This window comes from Xenopus laevis, chromosome 6L (assembly GCF_017654675.1).
Source record: "Xenopus laevis strain J_2021 chromosome 6L, Xenopus_laevis_v10.1, whole genome shotgun sequence".
NCBI lineage: Eukaryota > Metazoa > Chordata > Amphibia > Anura > Pipidae > Xenopus > Xenopus laevis.
Genome location: NC_054381.1, coordinates 5,306,960 through 5,333,818, shown reverse-complemented (window position 1 = coordinate 5,333,818; position 26,859 = coordinate 5,306,960). Strand labels below are relative to the sequence as shown.

Here is a 26,859-nt window from a genome sequence, read left to right as displayed (position 1 = left end):
TCTAGGCCAATAAAATAACTTAGCATGTGTCTAGAATCTTCTGTATTGGGCTTCACTCCAGCTGGACAGACTCCTTTTCAACCTGCGGAAATATCAGGAAGCTAAAATGGTGGCGCAAGCTCAGACTTGGGGTGTTTCTTACATAAATGGTTATTTATTCTGCATATGGCTTTTATATACAGGGTTTGGTGGGTTGCAGAGTCTTACCTGGGCTGCTCAGGGGAGAGGCTTGTAGGGCATGGTCAGGGCAGTTCAGGGGGGTAGTTAAAAATCTCCAGTAAAAGGGAAAGGAAAAGTTGTGCCTCAAGGGCTCCCTGGTTGATAAATGGGCAGTTGGACTGATCTGCACTTTCTTATTTGTTAGGTAGGACCCAGCCATAGTGTAGTTGTTAGTAACTACAGTAACTACATGAAATTCTGCAGTACAGGGAGCCCAGTTTAAGTCTAGAGAAAGTAGAAATTATCAGCCAGAGTATGATGAGGTACATGGGCCGGATCCTCTATCATTACAGTATATATAATATAGTGAATAAAGTACCCCCTCTTGTAAAATATAAGGCTATTATAAGTTACCGAGGAGTTCCAATCAGTCATGTGACAGAAATGACATCACTAAGCTCCGGTTATAACCAATGACATCACTAAGCAACGTTTATAAGAATATAATTTACAGGATATTCATGGATCTTGTGTATTATATATATAGTAAATAAAGTACCCCCTCTTGTAAAATATAAGGATATTATAAGTTACCGAGGAGTTTCATGACCATATAAAAACACGAGGCCGAAGGCCGAGTGTTTTTATACAGGTCATGGAACTCCAAGGTAACTTCTAATATCCTCATATTTTACAATTGGGGGTACTTTATTTATTATAATACACAAATTTTAGTGAGTCATGTGACAGAAATTACATCACTACTCACCGTTTATAACTGATGACATCACTACTCACCGTTTATAAGGATATAATTTACAAGATATTCACGGCTTTTGTGTATTATATATATATATTATAGGTTTATATTATGTCGTCACATGTTTCCCATTGAAATAAATGGGAGAAGTTTAATAAGAGCTGAAATATACCACTGGAGAATTCAGCCATAAAAAGCTGCTGCCTTAACCTCTATAGACCAATGTTGGCAGCATCTTGGCCTGTGTATGGCTCCCTCCCGAATATCTACAGGGCAGGTCAGAAAATCCCATATTGGTACAATGATATTGTCCTCTATGGTCTGCAGGTCCCAGGGGCCGAGTAATTGAATCAGCCCAACTCGGCACAGCGTGTGGATGAGCAAACTGCACGAAGATACATTTGTTTGGTGAGATTTATCAATTAATTGGATGCTGCCTTATCTTTATTTTGATTTGTACTGATTTCCTCTCATTAGTGCCTATAGATACAAATAAGTAGAAATGTGATTCAGTAGTGAAAGGGTTAACGAGCTGCAGGAAACTGACAGTTAGCCACAAAGCTAAAAATACTTCTGCTGCTTCCCCTTTTTATTCTGTGTGCCAATAAGAGGCTGGATCAGCTCGACTGCGCAGGTCAGGGGAACTTTTTGGAACAAGACTTTGGTAAACAAGCAGACTATTTAAGGGCCAGAAACCCTCAGAGAGCGACGAGGGAATGGAACCAGCACAGAGGTGCCTGCAGCACTTACATACTCATATGTCTTCTGCAAAGAGAAACCGACGCTGCTTTATTTGTTGCCTCATTCTCAGATTTTAAGTCTTTTTCAAAAATTGGCGTCTGTGTAAGTTTGATTCTTTTCCTACAATATATGTGCTGAGTGTGTCCGGGCGTGTGGGAGTCGTTACTGTTTTAGTTGGTTTCAGTTACTTGCTGAGAGTTTATGGTCAAATGAGTATATTTAAAACAGTGGTGTAACCAGAGAGTCTCCATAAAGGCAGGAGGGCCGCAGGGTGAATAGGGGCCCCTATAAGTTCACTAAGCTTATAGGAATATTAATGTGTGTATAGTTATGATTAGTATTTCCGGAGTTGTTGGAATGGGGCTAGAATAGGACTAAGTAGGCCCCTGGCATATAGCATGGCCGCTCATCTGACAGTTGGAAGTTTGAAGGGCGGCAGCAGCAGAGCAGCGGGAGACCATAGGCAAAGAGTCTTGCAAATACCAAACCCAAATCTGTATATTTAGATGCGATTTTAAGGGTTCATGTTTGAAAATATTCAGCTGAATCCATATCTTGTGAAAAGTTCTGCCGGGTCCTTATGGAAACACATATCGCCAGCTTGAAACCTTCATTCAAAAACTGAATTCCACTTCTTTACAATTTCAACGTCCAAAATATGGACAGGCTCTATGAGAAAAAAGTTGATCTCTTCTTTGTTCTGCAGAATAACCACCCACCGCCCAAACCACCAAGTCTCGGCAGCCGATTATAGCTCTTCCCTGCACCAGGCAATCCTTGGCCTCTAAAACAATGATCACCATATTGGAAATGCAACTTAGTACTCTCTTTTTCCAGGTTTAGGAAGGCGCAGCTGAACATTCAGCTTAATTGGATTTGGACACAAAATAATTGTGGATTTTGGTGAAATCTTGTAGAACATCATCTGAATTCTGTGCAACACTGGACTAGTCTGGGTTGTTGCTTAAAATTATAGTTAAAAAATGAATTGGTCTTGCCATCTGTCGGTGTTGTAATAGCACTGTAACCGAAAGAATAAATTGTTTCCTCTTCCATTTCCGCTGCTCGTTATTTTATTTGTGTTTCCGTAGTAAGAAAAGATGTTATAGGCAGATAAGCTGCCAGCTGCATGTTGCTTTCAAGGAGCTTCTCTATAGGGACCATTGATTGGAAGCTAAGTGACAAAATTAAAATTAAAAGTCAGGTATTCTGACTTTTTAGCTGGGCCCTCTGGAGACCATCCTGACCCAGAGCTGAACTTCTACAAAGGGAAGATGTTTCCTCTTCTTACTGCAAGACAAAGGCTTGAGTTAGCTTGTGCACATCATGGGGCTTGAGATAAGACTTGACCAATCTTCTGTAGCTGTTGTTAGGGCAGATATTGCGCTGTAGGCCTCATAAACAGGTCAAGCAACTCTAGGCATAATGTTGTGCTAAGTGCATTGAATAAGACAAAGTAAGCAAATCATTATGCTGATAGCAGAGTATCACACGTCTTCCAGGAAAGTCCCAAAAAGTTTACAGCAAACAAGACGTCAGCATGTATAGCAATCATCAGGATACTGAATTTAATCAGCATTAACTATATTGAGAAAAGGCAAAGTAGCGATAAGGGCCCCATGACATGCAATAAGTGATGCTACACAGGCATGAACCAATCAAGTAACTATTCTGTTGTCTACTGAAATGCTTAGTTCAGTTTATGTAAATGATGTTTTGGAAGGTCTATAAAACGCTGCTGCTGAATTCTATGCTAGTATTCTGAGCTTGGTTCACTACATAAATAAACGTCCTTCTCTGATTGAGCATTATGAGGGTCCAGGTGGGACCTCTCGCTTTGAAATGCTATCTGTTGGTGATAGATAGCTGCATGGATACACTTCCTTAGCTCTTGTGTTTGGCTGGTGGTACTTCCATTTGCTGCTTATTCCAAGGAGCTGAAGACTCCTATCCACCTGGCTCAAATGACCAGTTGCCAGTGACCAGGACAGGATATGAATCAAACAGGTACTTTCTCATGGTCCACTCAAATGACTGATTTTGAGATTATTGCTATAATTAGGCTTATTTGGTAAAATGTGTTGACGAGAGGCTGGGGTAATTCTAGGTATTGCTCTAAATGGAGTAGCGTTGTGCTTCTCCAGGGAGTGAGATTAAGAAAGCACTACTATCATTGAGATGTTACAGTAATGACCTTCATTATTCTCGCTATCAAGGGCAGCTTGAAGACTAGTTATAATCAAGAGTCAACCTGAAATATGGAAGCTCCTGAGGATCTACCTGCATCCAGCATGCAATAAAACTAGAAAAACTGCCTCACTAGTCGCCCAAAGGACAACATTCATCAACTAGAACTTTTTTGTAGGACCAAAAGCTGTTCAAAAAGCCATTCATCAACAGTTGTAAGCCTTCAACAAATCAATGGAAAACCTTCTCCTGCTGAATTGCTGAAGCCATGGAAAAAAAGATCTCAGTTTTGTCATCTTATCGCACATCGCTGTATCCATTAAAGTATTTTGAGTGGTAGGGTAAAGAGGAAAAAACATGGGATACCTTTTCCTACCTTCAGCTACTGTCCATTTAGTCTGTCTTGACCAAATTCGTACATGATACTCCAGTGGATGGGAACTGGCGTCTTCACAAGTGACATTTGATTGGGAATTGATCAGTCATGTGGAATTTCCTAGTGGCTGAGAAGTAGTTATAGGATCTTATAAGGCCCTATAGTGATCGTTAATCAAATTTAAGACCAGTCCGATTCGTATGCCAATGTAGGTGGTTAAATTGAGTAAAGAACAGTCAAATCAATAGATCTTGGACTAATCCTGAGTGTTCATCAGAACCAAATCTGAACCCTTACAGACTTCACAGTTTATGTCATTTTTTTAAATCAAATTTGAATATGCAATTTAGGGTTCTGATTTGACCAAATATATTGTGGAGAATTCAGTATTCAGACAAATCCAAAAGTTATGGATTCTGTGCATCCTTCTTTAGGACTGCATTGGCAGATAGTAGCTGAATATGGGAGAACCAGGAATTATTAAGAGTTAAGACACAGCAGCTGAAATTCAGAGAAAGGGAGGTGGCCTTCAGCATCGGACCTCCAGAGCTCTCCTCCTGACGCCAATACACCTACGTGCGCCCTAGAGATTCTGCTACACCGCCTTCCTCCCCAACTTCTATGGATCGGCCTAGGCGTAGGAGTGGGTCTAGGTCAGCATGGCACATGAGAATTGAGGCCCACAGGTTTTTCTCCTGTGTTCTGCTGTCCCAGTCTGACACTGGTGGCACATACTTTATTCAGAATCCCTGCTCAAACCTGTTTCTCCCAGTGGAATTCAGTCTCCTATATCTGTGGTTAAATAGTAGAGATTCCTGCAGTTCTACCCATGGGCAGTGCAGTTGCATCATAAAAAAAACTGTCCATCTGAAGTTGTTTTCATTCACAACAGGATGGAGCATGTTCTTTCATTTTAATTGCTGGTCACTGTTGACAGCATTTTGTAGAACAAGGCTGGACTACAGTTATATATAATATTATTTAATCTTCACAGGCTACTTCGGGCAACGTTATCAGTTATGAGCCTGTGTGTATCTTCAGAGAGTGGCATCCCTTTGAATGATTTTGGATCCAGATTTGGGCTCCGGCAGGGGGCAGCAATAAAGTGAATCGTCAGTGGTCAACATATGCATCGCCTCAGCTTTCCAAAGTTGCCTCGCAAGGATGCATATGTTTTACCATGTCTTCCATTACCCTAAGAGCGGAATATTGATTTTTTAACTAAAGGTTGTGGCTTTAGTATGACCACAGAACCCTGCAAAAAATATTTCTATGGTCCTGACCCGTGATTTAGCTCCTGCTTTCCCTGCTCACTTGTAACACCTTTGGTGCAAATGCAGATCAGAATCTGAGATGAGAGTCTAAGCAGCTTCCAACACATCATCACTGGCCCAACCGTTAGAAGAATACCACCGATAACAATATCACTGTCTTCCTCATTCTGTACTGCTGTCTTGCACAGATAACAGAAACACTCAAGTTCTCTCTTTCTTCTTAGGATTCCACACAAACTCACTGCCCTGCAGAGACCCTCTCCTGAGCACAGGTCTTTTTCATCATATCTTGAAGTCCTCACTTTAAAGCTTTATGGGAGCTACCAGCACCTCTGAAGAGGACGGGTTCCAAACACTCAACTATGCTCAGCAGGTAAGCAGCACTCAATATATATATATTAGGCCTCACAACAATAACAGCTTATATATTTAGCTCTTCCCCATACATCACTTTCAGTGCAGTGTTTTCCCAAATATCTGTGGGTACTTGCAATGACTCGTCTCTGGGTTTAGTAGGAGCGTCAGCCTCCAATGTTCTATACCTTGGAAACAAATAATTTTCTCAATCTTTATATTCAGTAATTATGTAAGGATAGAGGCAGGTTTTATAGTTTTTCTCCAGTGAGTCTTTCCTGTGCCAGATGGAAGACCTGCAGCAGATCCAGCACTAGAATTCTGGTTCTGCCAAAACAGAATTGACCCTGAACCGAGTAAATGCCATGAAGGACCCACTTAGGTGGAACTCACTGTTAGTGATGCTGCTACTTCCAGCACTGTATATCTAAACTACCGCATCCAAAAGTGACCCTGTATTATTTAGGGGCAGATTTATTAAGGGTCGAACAGTAAATTCAATTTTTTAATTTTTTCTGTGATCAAAACTCTCAAAATTCAAATTGTGAATGATTCGATCGAATTTTAATTCGAATTTTGAGATTTATCAAACCTATACCCTGGGATTAATTCAAATTAGACTATTCGCCACCTAAAACCTGCCGAGTTCATGTATAAATCAATGGGAGAGGTCCAGCGAGCCATTTGAAGATGTTAATAGCCTTCCTGACATTTGAGTTTTTTTCGGAGAAAAAACTTGATTCGAGTTTACTTGATTCAAAAACGAATTTGATTTGAGTTTTCGGGTCGGTAATATTTGTTCAAGTTAAGACGTTCAAATTTTTAGTTAAATAACCTCCCAATCATATTAGAGTAAATATGAATTTATTAGAGTTAAAAAATTTGAAATTCGACCTTTGATAAGTGGACCTCTTAAAATTGCTACAGGGTGGGAAAAATTCCTCTACTTATAAAGTGTTCCACCCCTAGAAGCCCCACCCAGGTGATGGTCTCTTACTAAAGGTGTCCATTCACTGTCAGATTTTGTACCCTTAAATGGAATATTCCAGGACAATCATGTTGTGAAGTTATCTTATAGTTGGTGGCAGGACCGCCATCAGAAATCGCAGGGCCCCGTACGACAAAATTTCCTGGGCCCCCTGGGCTGCGCCCACTGCAAGCCCCACCTACAGGTCCGTCCTCCCCACCACATAGTAAAAAACAAAGCAAATATTGGTGGCTAGGGTTCCCACATGTTAATAAAAAATAAAAAGATATTGGTGGTCAGGGCCCCCCATAAAAAAACATTTGTGGCCAGGGCCCCCCCATTAAAAAATATTGGTGGCTAGGACCCGACATGAGAAAAAAAAATTGGTGGCCAAAATTTGTGGCCAGGGCCCCCCTCCCACATTATAAGAAAATTGGTGGCCGGGGCCCCTTAAACGTCCATGCCTTCCTGAAGTCAGCAGCTCTCAGAAAGATGGGGGGCCCGGCTAATCAAGTAAGTGTGGCGTGGCCGGGGCCCCCCTTACCCTCGGGGCCCCGTACAACTCACCCCCCTGTCCCCCCCTGATGGCTGCCCTGGTTGGCGGTGTGTAAACGATTGTAGATTTACTGATCGGTCCAATATTATCACTCGAATAAGTTTCAACATGACATATATTCATCGCTAAAATCTGGCAGTTGGTGTGAATGACAGCCATTGGTTGCTGAACGATCGCTTTCTGACCATGTCATTACAGAAGTCAATGGACGTATCCAGAAAGATCCGAACGTTCGTTTCCAGCTCAAAAAACCGCTCTTTCCCAGTCTACTGTGAAATATCAGTGATGTTATAGCTCAGAAGTTGCTGTTTATCTTGGATTAGGGTTGAATAGAAGCCCAATGTGTATTCCATATCTCCCAAATGTCCCGTTTTTTTGTGGGACAGTCACGATTTTGACAGCTCAATCAGCAGTCCCGGATTGTTACTGAAATGTCCCGACTTTCTCTTTGATCCCCTGCACTGAACAGCCAGAAAAAAAGATACAAAGTTTCTAAATCTTAATTGGCTTTTGGCAGAGAGCCCAGAATATGTGGCAGGTGCCCTTAGATACTTTTGTGACAATTTAAGATAAGTAAAGAAACAATTGTAACTATTTAAGATAAGTAGGTCTCTTGGGGAAACTGTGACTTAAAGGGCAATTCACCTTTATTAGCAAAACTGTAATAACACATAAAAACGAATATGTGCTCAAACTTTTTTAGCCTGCCAAATTTTGAAAAATAGACATGGTAATTAGGGGATGTGGTCACAAAAATGGGTGTGGTCAAAACATTTTCACTGCCATTCCGCACTGCAAATCTTTTTCTGTTTCTGAAATGTTGGGAGGTCTGTTATTCATGAGTGTCATCCTAATGCCTTGGTTACAGACTTCCATGATTTTATAGTTCCCGTTGTTGATAAAGCCCCGTGTCACTATATTTCTATGGAGAAGTCCTTATCATCCAGATGGTGTCATAGTATATGATATATATCCAGCAGGCGTAGAGGGCCCAGTTATACAGCAGTAGATGAGGTTCAGAAACACGTGTCCATTGCTCTAAACCTTCCACTCAGGGGAAACCTGACAACCTTCTTAGCTAAAGGCGTCGGACAGTGAAGAATAGTGAGTCAATTGAGGTGGATAATGCTCCACATTAGTGATGTGCTGGTCAGGATTTTCCCTCTCCCCAGAAACTCAAACGTAGTGACTGCTATAGTCATACATAGCACACTTTAGCTCTGGTTACAGAACTCCCATTGTTCCTTAAAGGAATACTGTCATGGGAAAACATGTTTTTTCAAAACACATCAGTTAATAGAGCTGCTCCATCCAAATTCTGCACTGAAATCCCTTTTTCAAAAGAGCGAACACATTTTTTATATTTAATTTTGAAATCTGACATGGGGCCAGACATATTGTCAGTTTCCCAGCTGCACTCAGTCATGTGACTTGTGCTCTGATAAACTTCAGTCACTCTTTACTGCTGTACTGCAAGTTGGAGTGATATCACCCCCCCTCCCTTTCCTCCCAGCAGCCTAACAACAGAACAATGGGAAGGTAACCAGATAGCAGCTCCCTAACACAAGATAACAGCTGCCTGGTAGATCTAAGAACAGCACTCAATAGTAAAATCCAGGTCCCACTGAGACACATTCAGTAACATTGAGTAGGAGAAACAACAGCCTGCCAGAAAGCAGTTCCATCCTAAAGTGCTGGCTCTTTCTGAAATCACATAACCAGACAAAATGACCTGAGATGCACCTACACACCAATATTACAACTAAAAAAAAACGGTCACTCAGTGACTGCTGACGCCTCACACTCCAGGGAACAGACAGAAGCAACTCCCAGAGGGCTGCACGTAGCCATGATTCTCTTATGAAATGGAGTCTCCCTCTGGTCACTGAACAGGCCTGGAAAGACTGGCGGCCTCTCTGTCTCCCAGTCTGCCTCTACCCCTCTTGTCTTCCTGTTTTTTTTCTTCCTGTTGCTAGGCAGTGGGGGCGGAACCCTTTTAATCCTCAAGATTAATTGGCTGGAGAATCTCTTCCTTCCTTTACAGCTGCACCATGAACTGGAGTTGTAGTTGTACATGAGGAGCACAGCGCCCAGCAAGGGGATACATTCAGGCCCGGACTGGCAATCTGTGGGTTCTGGCAAATGCCAGAGGGGCTGCTATAAGGTGCCATAGAAAGTCAGTATTTAGTGGGCTGGTGGGGGCTGTTTGGGCCTCTGTGTGGGCTGATTGGGCCTCTGTGTACCTGAAATGCCAGGGCCTATTTTAATTCTCAGTCCGGGCCTGGATACATTGTAGGTTTGACCAGACATAAACCCCTTGGGCCTTGCCCCAACTGCACCTAGGGTTGCCACATTTCCTCCTGACTAACTCCGGGCAGGTAGGCAGGACCGTGATGTAGCGGGAGCGGGGCTGTGACGTAACCGGACAGGACGTGAAGTAGCGGGAGGTGGAGCCATGACATAACAGGGTGGGGCGTGACGTAGCGGGGCTGATCTGCTGTAGATATTATATTGTAGATATTATATTGTCTAAACCAGACATGTAAAAGCCCTAACTGCATCCTGCCCATGCCCAGCTAAGCCCTGCCCACATGCCCAGCTAAGCCCTGCCCACATGCCCAGCTAAGCCCTGCCCACATGCCCAGCTAAGCCCTGCCCACATGCCCAGCTAAGTCCTGTCCACATGCCTTGATCTGCCTCAGCTGGGAGTAAAATACAGGGGACACCAGGAGGGTTGGACAGTTGAGGTTATCATAAGACAATTCTCTGGTATAAATGGACATTTTACTCCATTGTAACGTAAATTATGGAATATTATATTATAATATTCATTATATTAATGAATATAAAACACAAGCAGCGCAGCAGCTCTGTCCTGATCATTATTCAGCCATACCACTCACAGCTTTTATTTATGTATCAGCTGCTTTTCTGGGGAATTTGTGGCCATCACCAACGTGTATGTATGGAATAACCACGAGCAAGCTGGAGTAGAAACCTGTAGCTATTGGGTAATGAGTTGTGTATGTACATCTTTATTTACACAGTGCTGCTGGTGTACATTAAGGGCAGAGACACATGGTCAGATTCGGGGAGATTAGTCGCCCAGCGACAAATCTCCTCTTCTTCGGGCAACTAATCTCCCCTAACTGCCTCCCGTCCGTTAGAATGTAAATCGTCAGTGGGATGTCACTGGGAGCGATTTGTTTTCCGAAGCTGCCTCACGAGGAAACTTCGGGCAACTTCAAAAACGAAGCGCTCCGAGTGCCATCCCACTGGCGATTTACATTCTAGCCGACGGGAGACAGTTCCGGGAGATTAGTCGCTGACCATGTGTCTCTGTCCTTATTGTGACTTAATACATATCACACGATCTTATAGATACTATTGAAAGCTGGCTCGCAGATAGGGGCAAAAAAAACTTTTTTTATACTAAACGTGTATTTTTTATTATTAGAAGTATTATTTATAGATATATATAAAGGGCGTATACATCAGATATGCAAATGAAATACAAAAAATTACCAATACAGGCAAGTCTGGACTGAAATTCTAAATAGGCCCTGGCGTTTTAAATATACAAAGGCCCAAAAAGCACCACAAAGGTCCAATATAAACACTGGCCTTTGGCATTAGCTGCACTTTCCAGATTGCAAGTTTGTGCCTTGATAACGCCCTGTCTCTGTAGAGTCTGCTGCCCCTGTATTTGCACATTAGTTGGACCTGGTTATAAAAAGCACATACTTGTCGTTTCTGCAGAGAGATCTCTATACAGCCCATATGAGCTCCATAGCCCCACAGACACCTGCTCGTTACTTAATTAAATCAGAACACTCCAATCTGCAGCTGGGTGCTCTCTCCCAGGCACGGGAGAAACACAGGATCACTGGGAGAGATTCTGAGACACAACTCGGAATCTATCAATTTCTTATGTTTGAGTTGGTCGCTGTCTCAATGCTGAGATGTCCCGGACACTTCCCGTGCAGGTAACGTCATTCCTTGGGTTGGGGAACCTGAGTCGGACCTATGGTTTATAGTCGGTGTTTGTCCAGTGTATAAACCGCTTGTATCTTTTATATTAGTTATACTTTGTCATGTTTGTCGTGTGATTGAGGGGGTGTTGTGGTAAAAATCTGCAATCATGTTATTTATCATATTTATGTATTTATTATATATATGATGTAATATATAGGCCAACTTCAAACCTTCATTGTATTTCTTTGTTTCCGACTGCTCATGTATTAAATGCAAGGCAAGTGCTGGCGGGCGCAGTGTCGGACTGGGACACCAGGGGCCCACCCAAAAACATTAGACCAGGGGCCCACTCTCAGTACTATTATTCTTCCTCTCCTCACTCTATTCTCCTAGTCTCTTGCCTTTATATACTATAATAATATAATCTACGATTCCATATATTTTGCCTCTTTGTTCTCCTCATAGAAATAGGGAATGGCCATGAAATAGGCCAAATGTTTAGCAGCATGAGGGCCCCCTAACACCCGGGCCCACCCGGAGTTTCCCTGGTATCCCAGTGGGCCAGTCCGACACTGAGCGGGCGGCACAGAGTTTTGTGAACAGCAACTTAATTGTGAGTCTCAGCCAGTGGCAAAGTGGAAATAGTGCACAAGTCTGTGGATGCAGCCGCTCGTGTATGAGCGTGGGGAACGACTTCTGTTGCATGTGTGTGTGTGTGTATATATATATATATATATATATATATATATATATATAATTAGTAGAGGTTTCTATCAGGCCTTAATAGAAGAGTATGGTGAATGGCTGGGGGATAGTTGTTTGCTGTACAGGTCTGGACTGGGTTTCAAAATAGGCCCGAGCTTTTAATTATATAGTGGCCCAATAAATAGTGACAGTCTATGGCATCTTACAGCAGCCCCTTTGGCATTTGCCAAATCTACAAATTGCCAGTCCGGGCCTGTGATACAAATGTGACATGGCAGGCCATGTATGAATGTGAGTGTGATCAAGTGCATTCAATATGGCTCCTTAGCATACCTCCCAACATTTTGGAAGTAAAAAGTAAAAAAAATTTCTGCATGTAGCGCAGCAATTTTTAGACCACACCCCTTTCTGTGACCGCACCCCCTAATTACCATGTTCGTTTTACAAAATTTGGCAGGTTATGAAAGTTTGGAAATATTTCTCCTTATCTAAACTGTGTTTTTGTGTCTCAAAATTGTTACAAAGTATCTTATTTGCACCTGTCAGCTGTTCTGGGCTCTCTGCTAAAAGCCAATCTTTTTCTGGCTGTGCAGAGAAAAGAGGGACTTTCCAGTACAAATGAGGGACTGCGGGTTGAGCTGTCAAAAGAGGGACTGTCCCTCTGAAAAAGGGACAGTTGGGAGGTATGTCTTAGTTCTAAAATGGATGTACTGATATTAGCAGGAGACCAGGGAACAACCGGAGTAGTATTAATAGGAGACCAGGGAACAACCGGATTTGAGTTATTCAATCATTAGCAGGAGAACAGGGAATAGTAGGAGTTAAGGTAATAGACTCATAAACATATAAATATGTTTATTAAGAAGGAAGCTCATATCTTATTCACATAGTTATAATCAAAATACACAGCAATTATTTTCATTCGCATGGTTATTTCTATTTTCATGGTCATTCTCATGGCCATGTCCTGGGCATGTAGCCATTATTATTATTATTATTATATATGTCTATGTGTAATGATCTATTACTTTGTTATTGTACCAATATAAAAAGGAGCTCAGCTGAGGGGGCTTCGGGACTTCATCTACAAGCAGACGTCTTGTGTAGAACAGTTGTCTTGTAAGGACCATTGGCCGATTGATGTTCTCTGGGAGTCGCTGTATTTGATTTGGGCCCGGGGTCCCCCAGCTGATGTTCCTCTCAGAAGTCTGCCAAGGGAAGCTCGGCCAGACGTTGCGTTGTCTTCAATCGGTATTGTATTACTTTTCTTACAATATATTATTCTTCTCTAATGATGATCAATGTGTGTGTGTTTTATTTCCACCCCTATATTTGATAAGTCTGCTGGGGGAAGTGCTCAGTTAGACATTTAGTTTGTGATAAGTCTGCCAAGGGAACTTGTAGCAAGACAGGGCCTGACGCTGTACAATATAATATCTACAGCAGCCGTGTGCAAGTCCTCGTCTACCAATTGTCTTTCCGCTCCGTGACCTGCTCTCGTTGTCGTTCTCCGTGACACATTGAGGTGACGTATGACTGTGCCAGTAGTAGTGGCCATTGTCACATGAGAAGCTTGTGGTCCTACTATACGTTTAATAAACACGGGCAGAATCCTTGAAGGATGGTTTGTAGCACAAACAACTGCACAGACATTGCTAAATCTGCTCGTAGGAGCATTCATTGGCACCTAGGGTTGCCACCTTTTCTGGAAAAAAATACTGGCCTTCCAACATATTTATCTTTATTCCCTATTAATAACATTGGGATCACTGACCTTCCAACATATTTATCTTTATTCCCTATTAATAACATTGGGATCACTGACCTTCCTATATATTTATCTTTATTCCCTATTAATAACATTGGGATCACTGACCTTCCAACATATTTATCTTTATTCCCTATTAATAACATTGGGATCACTGACCTTCCTATATATTTATCTTTATTCCCTATTAATAACATTGGGATCACTGACCTTCCTATATATTTATCTTTATTCCCTATTAATAACATTGGGATCACTGACCTTCCTATATATTTATCTTTATTCTCTATTAATAACATTGGGATCACTGACCTTCCTATATATTTATCTTTATTCCCTATGATGGTATTTTTAGTAATACCATTTTTGACCTCGTGTAAGACAAAACTCAGTAAAGGAAAACCTTTAGTAATAGTCAGGCAATTTATTCATACATAACAGTTTTGTCTGGGTAAGCTGTTGGAGTAACACACAGAATGTCAGCCAAGGACTTACCAAAGACCCACCTCTTGGTCCAGGCGTTATATAGCTTTCAGAAGGCATTTACAGTAATTGTGACAAGGGGTTCACGGAAATACCATACATGGTCTGGCGAGGAGACTTACTGGCATATATTTGTACATTCCTGTAAGATGTGCAGTTTTGCAACATAAGAGATTTCTGGTTCCAACTGTCCACAGCCTCGTAAACATCTGTTGGCTAAACATAACCATTGTGGTACAGACAACTATTGAGCAACAATTCTGCAAAAGGGCATGAGAGACATGCTGACACTATGCTGACACTCTGGAATTTAAGTAACAGAGTGGTGATCATTTATTTGTATGGCCTAGTATAAGTTATATGAGTGACCATTGTCCACAGTAGACCATTTAGCCCTTTTTAGTCCATCCTGCCTTGGGCCCTATAGCATTATGGCGTCATAGAGGGTGGGGGTGACAACTATCAACCCTCTGACACTAGCCATTCGTCCGTCTTAGGAATTAGACCGTTCCAGACATCAAATTTCACTGACACCTATTAATAACATTGGGATCACTGACCTTCCTATATATTTATCTTTATTCCCTATTAATAACATTGGGATCACTGACCTTCCTATATATTTATCTTTATTCCCTATTAATAACATTGGGATCACTGACCTTCCTATATATTTATCTTTATTCCCTATTAATAACATTGGGATCACTGACCTTCCTATATATTTATCTTTATTCCCTATTAATAACATTGGGATCACTGACCTTCCTATATATTTATCTTTCTTCCCTATTAATAACATGGGGATCACTGACCTTCCTATATATTTATCTTTATTCCCTATTAATAACATTGGGATCATATCACTGACCTTCCTATATATTTATCTTTATTCCCTATTAATAACATTGGGATCACTGACCTTCCTATATATTTATCTTTATTCCCTATTAATAACATTGGGATCAGCCATCATTTTTACCGGCCAGGTGGCAACCCTATCCGCACCCTAAGCCTATACTCCCACTTCTGCCTGGGGAACCCATCCGTTCAATTTTAAAATTTTTGGTTTAGCGGTGTTTAAAGGAGAAGTTCACCTTTCACCATCTTTTCAATCGGTTCTTCATTTGTTCATTTGTATTGCTTTGGATTCAGTAGTCATCCCATTCTGTTTCTCCCCAGCAACCAAAAAATAATATTGTGTGACATCTGTTATTTTTAAGCTTATATGTTGTGTAGCGACCTGCATTGTACTAAAGGGTTATTTAGTGTGAATTATTCCTTTAAATTACAAAATACTTCTCTTAACTTTCTAAGCTCCTGTTTCTATACCTTAATCCCTTCTCTCTTGCTGCTCCGGCCCCAGCAATTCCATCCCTGAATCCTCTGGACAGAACTCGCCCTAATTCTGCTCCAAACTCAGGTCCTACAGTGTCTGACATCTATAGGCAAATGCTCCAGCCATTACTATTCCCATTTAGACTGTAAGCTCCACCTGTCAGGGACTTCTTCCTCATCTATCTCCTAACATATTCCACTTAGTCTTTGTCACAGTGTATTTATTGAAATACTTTCCCTAATATATACAGCACTACAGCAACACTATATAGAAAGTATGTTGTAAGAGCTTTACTGCAACACTACCATTTTCCTATGGATCTTATTATAGTTCTGCTGTTCTGTCTTATTCATCAACTGTAAAATAAATGAAAAATGTGCCTGACACTGTCTGAGTTGTCTGTATATTTATAAACATTATATTTATATCTGAGTCGGACTGGGCCTGGGGGACACTGGGAAAAGAACTTCCCTCACTTGTTCCATTGAGAAGTGATAGATTCTGGGATTTGTAGTCCCGCTGCTTTCCAAGGAATCTGTACACCTCCCACTACGAAAAGCACAGAGATTTCAAGTCCCATAATCCGCAATGTAACCACTATCAGCTTAAAGGAGAACTAAACCCTAAAATGAATGAGGCTAGAAATGTCCTATTTTATATAGTGAACTTATTGCACGAGGCTAAAGTTTGAGCTTGTCAATAGCAGCAATGATCCAGGACTTCAAACTTGTCACAGGGGGTCACCATCTTGGAAAGTGTCTGTGACACTCACATGCTCAGTGGGCTCTGATTGGCTGTTGAGAAGCTAAGCTTAGGGCTCGTCACTAATTATCCAGCAGAAAATGAGCTTCCCTGGCTGTAATATAAGCTGATGCTACAGGTTTGCTGATTATTCAATTCTGATGCTAATTGCACTGGTTTCTGTGCTGCCATGTAGTAATTATGTGTATTAATTACTAATCAGCCTTATATTGTGACATTTCTATTCTATGTGTACTGTATATTGTGAGTGGCTCCCTAAGCTCAGTAAGTGACAGCAGCACAGAGCATGTGCAGTGAATCAGCAGAAAAGAAGATGGGGAGCTACTGGGGCATCTTTGGAGACACAGATCTTTACTGCTAAAGGGCTGTGGTTGCCTTGGGCTGGTACAGAAGCACAAAACATCATGTACAACATTTCTAGCTGCTTTGTTAGTTAGTTTTTAGTTTAAGGAATGTTGGGAAATGTTTCTTATGAGTAACATGGCTCCCTTCCAATCTGGGCACTCAGAATTTATGCACTTTTTCTACAAAAGCATTGAAGAACCCTATATGTGAAACACAGCTTCTTCTAATAAAATATTGATATAAAAATATACTTTTGTAGTAAGTACTATGTGCCACTGGATAAACCTAAACCGGAATACTAGTGACCTCCCCATTTACCTGCAGGGGGATTAGATGGGTTACATTGGGGGCAGTGGGGATATCAGTTAGGCATTAGCATCATGGGGTAGGGCTAGGGTTGCCACCTGGCCAGCATTTTTCTGGCCTGACCGGTAAATGATGGTTACATAGTTACATAGTTAAATTGGGTTGAAAAAAGACAAAGTCCATCAAGTCCAACCCCTCCAAATGAAAACCCAGCCCCATACACACACCCCTCCCTACTGTCACATAAATTCTATATCCCCATATCTATACTAACTATAGAGTTTAGTATCACAATAGCCTTTGTATTATGTCTGTCCAAGAAATCATCCAAGTCCCACTTATAGTCATTAACTGAATCATCACCCGGCAGTGCATTCCCCAACCTCACTGTCCTCACTGTGATGAACCCCCTACTCTGTTCCTTTAAATGAAACTTCTTTTCCTCTAGTCTGAAGGGGAGGCCTCTGGTACGTGATTCTCTTTATGGGTAAAAAGGTCCCCTGCTATTTGTCTATAATGTCCTCTAATGTACTTGTAAAGTCTAATCATGTCCCCTCACAAGCGCCTTTTTTCCAGAGAAAACAACCCCAACCTTGTCAGTCTCCCCTCATAATTTAACTCTTCCCTCCCTCTAACCAGTTTAGTTGCACTTAGTCTCTGCACTCTCTCCAGCTCATTTATATCCCTCTTAAGGACTGGAGTCCAAAACTGAACTGCATACTCCAGATGAGGCCTCACCAGGGACCTGTAAAGAGACATAATTATGTTTCATCCCTTGAGTTAATGCCCTTTTTTATACAAGACAGAACTTTATTTGCTTTAGTAGCCACAGAATGACACTGCCCAGAATTAGACAACTTGTTATCTACAAAGACCCCAAGATCCTTTTCATTTAAGGAAACTCCCAACACACTGCCATTTAGTGTATAACTTGCATTTATATTATTTTTGCCAAAGTGCATAACCTGCATTTATCAACATTGAACCTCATTTTCCAGTTTGCTGCCCAGTTTTCCAGTTTAGACAAATCACTGTGCAAAGTGGCAGCATCCTGCATGGAACCTATAGTTCTGCACAATTTAGTCTCATCTGCACAAATAGAAACAGTACTTTCAATGCCCACCTCCAGGTCATTGGGTTGATCCCAATGTTATTAATAGGGAAAAAAAATCGAAATTTACAGTGTAGGGGAAAAGTCTTGCAGGCCTTGCTTGGCCCCCCTTAATGGAGTGAACAGTTTCTAGGTGCCCATGAGGCCCTTCTAGAAACTGTTCAAGGTTATGTGTAACATCTGTGAGAAGGTTCGTATTACTGTTATGTTTTTGTTCTCAGTAACAAGGTGCAATATCTTTAAAGCTCGCACATAGTGGTACTCCCTTTATTTTCACATAACTAGCTAATCACACTGACTTGTACTCCTCCTCACTCCCTATACTCCCTTCCGTACTCCTTTCACATACCATTCCCATGAAGTTCCCCACCAGAGAGTATATAATGTGTGGTCAATCTTTTGTTTCTCAGTTCTGACCTACTTGTGTATCAGAACCCACGGAGCTTGTGTAGGTTTATTATATAAATAATAAACTTGGATTATTCCTTTTACCTCGGTGATCTCCGGTTTTTGGATTATTCCCTATCAAAATGGTGGAGAATGCGGGCAGGCTCGAGACGCTGACTTCACCCATCCACAGTGAGGACCCGGAGAACTAACGGGACAGGAGTGGCCACACAGGGTAAGCATACCTTGTTCTGTCTCCTTTCTTCTCCGGTTCCAAACGGACAGGGTGTTGCTGTGCAAGCAGCCTGACCCAAGGTGATCACTCGAGGTATCTATGTTTGTCTTAACCATGTGTCCTGTATGAATGTGCATGTGATTGGGGACTAATTGCAAAGTGAAAAAAAAAAGTTCTAACTTTTCTATACTCTGCTGCTTATAAGAATTGTACTAACTTACCTGGTTAGACCCCAGTATACCCCAAGATAGTCTGCGTACTTGAGGGAAGAGGGCATTTTTTTAGTTGAGATGAAATAGGCTCACTAAGGCATTGTGAACAGAGGCTGATCACCTCTGCGCGTTCACCAAGGAGAGTGAGCGCAAGACAGTCGCTAGGCAGAGTGACTGTAGAGCATTCACCAGGTAGTGTGATTGCTGTTAAATATGGCAAAGATGTAGTGGCTTACTTGCCTAAGTGGAGTACACTTACAGAGAGTAAGTCATTTGCCATTCCTCCCAATGATACATGGGATCACCAGACAAGAGTACAAGCATTTAAGTACATACGCAGCACAGCAGTGATATATCAGAAGCTTTAGCCCCACAGACTTGAGTGGTTGTAACTCATAAGGCATACATACAGCCGTCAGCCTCCCCACTCTAGGATGGGTTGTTTTCCCGTAATAGCTAAGAGCAAGAGAGAGGCAGCAAAAGAGGTAAATGGTCAGTATGTGCCCTAGAAAGTCAGGAAAGTGCCTAAGAATCAAAGGAAGCTAGAAAGCAAAGAGAGGAACAAGAAAAGTTGATAGCAGAAGGGTTAAGTTAGATAATAGAGAACAGTGAAAAAAAATTGACACCAAAAAGACAAACAGCTCAGAGATAAGTTCTCTGAAAGTTATAGCTCAGATACAGACGAGCAGGCTGTCCCCAGCCCCACAGCTAAGCTCTACCCCGCCCGTACAATACAAAGTAGAGAAAAAGGGGGGCGACGGAGGGTATATAATGTGTGGTCAATCTTTTGTTTCTCAGTTCTGACCTACTTGTGTATCAGAACCCACGGAGCTCGTGTATGTTTATTATATAAATAATAAACTTGGATTATTCCTTTTACCTCGGTGATCTCCGGTTTTTGGATTATTCCCTATCAACAGGAAGGCCGGTATTCACTTTTAAAAAAAAAAAAAGGTGGCCACCCTAGGTAGGGCTGTGATGTGGCAAATGCAGGCTGGCAGTTTTGAAGCAGACAGTGACAGCCCATGTAAAAACAGACTGGTACAAAACTGGAGAGGCGGCACCTAATAGAGCCCTGTTTGTACTAACAGTATGGTGTGAAATACATTGTACTGTATATAGGTGGGGTGTAAAATGAGGGAAATCTGAAAATCAGGGGATGGAAAATGGAGGTTTCACTGTATATGTGTCAGGATAGTAACTCACTGTATGTCACTGTAACCCATTATATTGAGGAGGAGGAGGTTCAGGGCCATGTTCCAAAGTGCCCAAACATCAGACCGCCGAATAGTGAAATACCATTGTTTGCTATAGAGATAGATTTAGTTTTACTGTCTACATCTTTTCTTTCAGCAGTGGCTTTATCAGTGGCAAGCTTTAACATGCCCCATCTTGAGTCTCAATAACCTTTCGTTTCAGTGAACCTGCCTTTTTCCTGACTATTCCTTTGTCTATTTTGTAGTTTGGGTTCCTTGCCGTCATGAGTAAAATAACATGTGGGTATGAGAGTCCAAACTTCTCTCTGCCGGGAGCTGCCATGTGATGTACACAGTGCAGAATGCTGTAGGGAGATGTTATCCATTTGGATAAGGTGAAGCATTGCTGAATGGAGAAAGTGGTCTCCTGTAGTTCCACCACTAATTTAGTCATTTAGGACCATTAAATCCTGCAGAGTTCTGGCCTCTAGCAAAATGCATGCTGGGAATTTTGTATTCCCATATACATGGTATAAGCCACCAACATACAACCATGCCTCTGCAGGATTCTACCCACCTGGTGGAAGTTTGTTGAAAGTTAATTACCAATTAAGACTGGCACAAGAATCTATCTATGGAGCTGTAAGGGAATGTGATAATATTTGCACAGATCTGGGGTGAATTTGGGTGATTTCAGACTCACTGCCTTTCCATCTTCATGTTTCCTGGGTGCAGTCTGGTCAGTCGGTCCAGTAACCACATTGAGCCACAGACTTTATGGTCATTTCTAGGTGTCACTTCTCAGCAAGTCGATGGAGCACCAGCAGATCTTGAAGGAACCAGTTCCTTCTCAGCTTGCCAAGCTGACCAGCCTGTAGGTCCAATGAGTCAGATCACAGACATATAGGTCTATGTTTAGCCACACTTATTAGCCCCTGTGCATAAGTCATGTGGATACAATTAAGTGGGTAGTAGAAAACAGGAGGGTAAACCTAAGTCCCAAGCAAACTGGGTTTGGCACACCCCAACAAGAAACATAATACAGTTGAGACCTATCCACTGCTTCCTTGGCCACCTAAACTAAACCCTTGACAACCAAATAATTGTCCATCAGTTTCCTGATTACACATTCGGCCCAGAGAGTAATGGTGACGTGTGATCTGGAAACTTGGAAGTCAAACCAATGGCACATGTTTGGTGGAGATGGTGAAGCTACTAAAGAGCAGGGTCAAGGTTACAGAGGTTGCCACCATTTCTGGCATTCCTTTATTTATTACCCTTCCCTTGTGGGATGTAGATGCCCGGAACAATTGATTCAAATAATTTCGTTTGAAACCTAATGTTAACCGCTGCCCCCTCTGCTTGCCTGGCACCCTCTAGATGCACCTGACCTACAGTGACCTGGCAGTGTACTTTTCAGAGGAAGAATGGAACGATCTGGAAGGTTGGCAGAAGGAGATGTACAAAGAAGTCATGAGAGACAACTACGAGAATCTCCACTCTCTTGGTAATCATAAGAAACCAATGAATATACTACGGCGGGACATTGTGAAGCACATCGGGGAGAGATTAGTGTTAGGGGGTGTGGTCTGTGTGGATTGGAGGGCTGCAGAACCAAATGGGGTTTTCCCAAAAAGATAATATAACTGTAAATGCTAAAAAATTTTCTCTTACCCAAGCTCACTCTCACAATGTGTCCTGTTCTTCTCCAGGCAGGGACAACCAAGTAGCCCACTGATCACTTTGGATCACAATTGGCATCTCTGAAAGTTCTGATTCTGTGGTTTTCCTACCATTGTGCTGCTCTTAATGGATGGGGCAGATCTCTGGCAGGAAAAGCAATGTGATGATTTAGGAGCTTCTCTCGTGTCTGTAGCTCTCTCATCCAGGGCTTCTTGTAGAGACCAAGAAACCCAACAGCAGGAAATTTAATTCACTCTGGGGTAAAAATCTAATGCAACTTAGCCTACAATTTATGAAAAATTAAACTCTTTCTTGGGGACCTGGAAAAAGAAACACCCATTTATAGTATATAACTTATCTGCAATAGGAGTTAATGTAGGGGCACTTGTCACAGATGGACATATTATCAGGAGGTTCCTCATGTTACTTTTCCATTAAATTGTCTTCCAGGAATTCAGGTCCCCAAACCAGATGTGTTCCTGAAGTTCCATAAAGGAAAAAAAGATGTCCGGGAAGCCATCTTACCTGGTAAGTGACTTGCTCTCAGCTCTACATCTTAATGTCTTCTTCTGCCCAGATGCTGTAAGGGAAAAAACCTTCTTTGCCATTTTAGTTTTAATTCATTGTGAAAGTTGCTCTCACAATTTTAAAGTGGAACTAAACCCCCCCTAATTGCCCTGTGCCCGCTCCCCAACTACAAGTCCACTGGGCTCCCTTGCCTCCTGCCCTAATTAAGAGCTGCACAGTGACAGGGAAGCTGCCATGTTTGGTCCCTGATTCCCTGCTGGAGATCACGGAGATGGAGCATGTGCTAAGGAATATGTTCTTACCCTCAAGTATGTGTCCAACTATATGGTAGAGCTCTGCACTTGACTAGATTTCACCCATTGGGGGTGATGTTATTGGGAAAGGGGACCTAACCATTGTGTTACAATGGATATGAGCAGAGAAGTGTAACCAGATGGTTCCTGCATCAGTAACTTAAGCTTCTGGTTTAGCTTCTGTCCAGCTGGCAAAACAGAACAGCGGGTGGGAGTGACCATGTGAAACTGCAAATATCATGAAAACTGAAAGGGAAGCATGTAAATTGCAAAAGAAGAGAATTTTACATTGTCATTTGGGAAGGTATAGGTCCACTTTAATATAATTTAATTGGCCCTGTCCTCATATGTACAAGTAGCACAATTTATTCATAGTTGGAAAGCAGCTAATTTATGTAGGATTATATAAATTTTTTCCAATAAATAAATGTTCATAGAATCAAAAAACACTCTCCTATAACTAAATTATGGCCTTTATTTCAGATGCGGGATCAACCAATGAGAAACAAGTTGGACCTAAACTACAGCCAATCGTCTTGCAGCCCCAGGACCTTATTATGGAATCTAAGGAAAAGACTTCTGAAGGCAAATCTCAAATGTGTCGAAAGTGTGGTGACCTAGAAGACTGCCTCTGTTATGTGTATAAAAGCAACTCAAAGAAACCATACAGCTGTATAGACTGTGGCAAGTCCTACCGAAAACACTCACTGCTTATCGTGCACCAAAGGAGCCACTTCAAAGGCCAAGCCTACAAATGTGAGTATTGTGAGAAGAGTTTCCTAAAGCCGTCCCACTTACAGAGACACCTGAAGACCCATCAGAAGTACAAGTGTCCTGAGTGTGAGGAATGCTTCAGAAACTTGACTCTGTTTTATAAACATGTGAAATCACAGCACAAAGGGAGAGGATACAGGTGCCACACATGTCAAGAGGTCTTCCAGTTCCGAGCAGATGTTATTAAGCACCAAGGATCCCACAAGACTGTTCATCAGTGCGAACAATGTATGGCAGTCTACACAAGACTTGGTTTTTTGCAGAAACACATGAGCAGTCATTTTCCTCAAATAACCAAGAGTCATGGTACCTGCAGCTCAGAGAATGGTGATATTCAGAAGTTCTCTCATACAACTACTAGTCATGGTAGATCCATCTCTGAAAATCTTCATAGTCCTGTATCCATCTCTGAAAATAGAAAGTCTCATACATTCCCTCAAACAACCTCCAGCCATGGTAGCTCCAGCTTAGAGAATATAAAGATTCATGGGTTCCCTCAAACAACCACCGGTCATGGTACCTTCAGCTCAGAAAATGAAAAGACTCAGATGTTACCTCAAACAACCACCAGTCATGGTAGCTACTCAGAGAATAGAAAGACGCAAACATCCCCTCAAACAACAACTCAAGGCAGCTCCAGCTCAGAAATTGAAAAGTTTAAGGAATTCCCTCAAACAACCACCGGCCAAGGTATCTTTAGCTCAGAAACTCTGACTCGGAAGTTCCTACATCGGGAAGAGAAGAACCAGAAAATAAGAGGCAGGAAAGGTTCTCTAAGTTCCAATCATGTACACGAGGTTAAGCAAAATAGGCCATTGAAAAAAGAAGTTCTAAAGCGTATAGTGGGCACATTTTCTTTTGACCAGGCATTAAGGAACTTTAAAACAAAAGCCAAGATTTCTAGACAAACCATAACTTCCGAGGAACTCCCACAGACACCACAGTCCCAACACTGGAAGACAATGAAGAACACAAACCCTAAGCAGCAGGTGATCCAAAATACAAAGAGGAACGTGATTGCACCCTCTGCGTTTTCACCACACAAAGTGGGGCTCATGCCCCAGCCAATGGCTCCTACCTCAAAAAACATATTATTGCCGTTAAAACCTAACACGTATGTTGAAAAGGCAGAACTATTTAGCTGTAAAAAGTGCAAAAAGCGCTACAGGCACCGTAAATCGTTATTTCGGCACAAGAAATCTCACACGCAGAGGTATATGTGCCACACGTGCGGCGAGACTTTCCCTAGACTGGTTCTTGTGTATCTTCATAGGATGGTGCACACTGAGAAAAAACGCTACAACTGCAGGTTCTGCATGAAACGCTTTAGCATCAGGTCCCTTCTTCTCCTCCATCGGAAGACTCATAGGCCCTGGAAACCCGACCTGCTGCTTAACGTCGGGCAAGAAGATCTGGTTGAAAACACAGATAATAAATGTCATGGACAGATGTTCTCTCAGTCTTCTGGCTTCACCCTGAAGCAGTTAAACGCTATGGAGAATGAGGTCCCCATGCATTTAAAAGAACCCCATTTATTAGTGGAACATTCTTATAACTGCACACCTGCCCCGGTTCCCTGTTGTATGACCATTGGCACAAGGCCCCTGCAAGAGACTTGCAAGTGTAGGGACTACGTGAAAAAGATTTGTTACAGAGCTTATGATTCCAGAGACAGTAATTAAAATCTTTTTTTTTTTTTTTTCAACCGTTCAGCCCCCCTCTCCAGTTCATACAGAAAATCATTTTTAAATGTTTCTAAAGTTGCAGACGTGGCAAATAAATGTGTTTCACAGATTTGTAGTGTTTTACTCGACCTAAAAATAGTTCTGTCTGGGTACAGGGATTCCCAACTCTTTTTACCCATCAGTCACATTCAACCATAAGAAGACTTAGGAAGCAACACAAGCAAGTCCCTGTTGAATTATTTTTGAATTAGCCATATCCCGAATCCTTTGTGAAACATTAGGCAGAATACCAAACTGATTTGCATATGTATGTTCGGGGGAAAGAGAAGCGTGTGCTGCATACGCGGTTAAACATTTTTTATTTCCTTGTTTGTGTGATGAATAGACACGATTTTCCGGATTCAGTTCGGCCAGGAACTTGAATTCAGCCAAATCCTGCTTAAAAAGGCAGAATCGTGGCCAAATCCCAAACCAAATCCTGCATCCCTAATTTTTATGCTACCAAAACTTGCCTCCAAGACAGGAAGCAACATTGAAGCCTGGGTGACTTGGTGACTAGGCCAAGGAAATGTGATTCAGTGAATGGAAACTCCAGCTCCATAATATTGCTGAGTAATATGAGCCAGTTGGTTGCACCAGTCTGAAAAATTAGATTAGACCAAATCCTAAGAAAATCCCTTTGCGCACAACAATTTCTGGCATGCGGAACATGATTTCTTAAATTCAAATCTTTCTCTAATTTGCATATGCAGTTCAGAGTTGTTCCTAAAAATGGGTGAATCTTAAGACATTTTAGGAAAAAATGCTGATATTAGTGACTTCTAATATCCTTATCATTTACAGTAGGGGGTACATTATCCCTTATAATACATGAGTGATACTCATTGTTCCCTGTATAACTCAGCCTGCAGCCTTGTGCCTTTATATGGTCACAGAACAACCCCTCAGTGACGTCTAATATCCTTATCATTTACAGTAGGGGGTACATTATCCCTTATAATACATGAGTGATACTCAGAGTTCCCTGTATAACTCAGCCTGCAGCCTTGTGCCTTTATATGGTCACAGAACAACCCCTCAGTGACTTCTAATATCCTTATCATTTACAGTAGGGGGTACATTATCCCTTATAATACATGAGTGATACTCAGAGTTCCCTGTATAACTCAACCTGCAGCCTTGTGCCTTTATATGGTCACAGAACAACCCCTCAGTGACTTCTAATATCCTTATCATTTACAGTAGGGGGTACATTATCCCTTATAATACATGAGTGATACTCAGAGTTCCCTGTATAACTCAGCCTGCAGCCTTGTGTCTTTATATGGTCACAGAACAACCCCTCAGTGACTTCTAATATCCTTATCATTTACAGTAGGGGGTACATTATCCCTTATAATACATGAGTGATACTCAGAGTCCCCTGTATAACTCAGCCTGCAGCCTTGTGCCTTTATATGGTCACAGAACAAACCCTCAGTGACTTCTAATATCCTTATCATTTACAGTAGGGGGTACTTTATTCCTTATAATAATAGTGATACCTTTTACATACAGGTTTTTGTGAAATAAATCCTATGACACTGTGACATTAATAAATGCAAAGTATGAGTAATAGCTGAACTCTGTATAAGTGAGTTGCACTGGCCGTAGCCTTTTTTTTTTTTTAGGAACCAAAAATGGTGTCTTTCCCTTAAA

At 41.8% G+C, this 26,859-nt stretch overlaps 1 protein-coding gene across 2 annotated transcripts; it reads left to right on the top strand.

Annotated features, from left to right (window-relative positions):
• The first annotated feature begins 1,600 nt into the window (after positions 1 to 1,600).
• On the top strand, positions 1,601 to 25,270 carry znf577.L (zinc finger protein 577 L homeolog). Of its 2 annotated transcripts, XM_041565718.1 has the most exons (5): positions 1,601 to 1,762; positions 5,722 to 5,870; positions 21,579 to 21,705; positions 22,332 to 22,409; positions 23,186 to 25,270. In XM_041565718.1, exons 2-5 carry the CDS (start codon positions 5,811 to 5,813, stop codon positions 25,156 to 25,158), a joined length of 2,238 nt encoding a protein of 745 aa, XP_041421652.1. In that variant the 5' UTR covers positions 1,601 to 1,762; positions 5,722 to 5,810; the 3' UTR covers positions 25,159 to 25,270. The 2 variants fall into 2 exon arrangements, with proteins under 2 accessions (XP_041421652.1, XP_018122478.1); XM_018266989.2 differs by lacking the exons at positions 1,601 to 1,762; positions 5,722 to 5,870 and adding an exon at positions 10,690 to 11,360.
• The last annotated feature ends 1,589 nt before the right edge of the window (positions 25,271 to 26,859 follow it).

Coding starts and splice junctions, on each gene's coding strand:
- znf577.L (XM_041565718.1), top strand. CDS start 5,811: ATGGGAGCTACCAGCACCTCTGAAGAGGACGGGTTCCAAACACTCAAC. Junction 21,706..22,331: donor CGAGAATCTCCACTCTCTTG/GTAATCATAAGA, acceptor ATTGTCTTCCAG/GAATTCAGGTCCCCAAACCA. Junction 22,410..23,185: donor CCGGGAAGCCATCTTACCTG/GTAAGTGACTTG, acceptor CCTTTATTTCAG/ATGCGGGATCAACCAATGAG.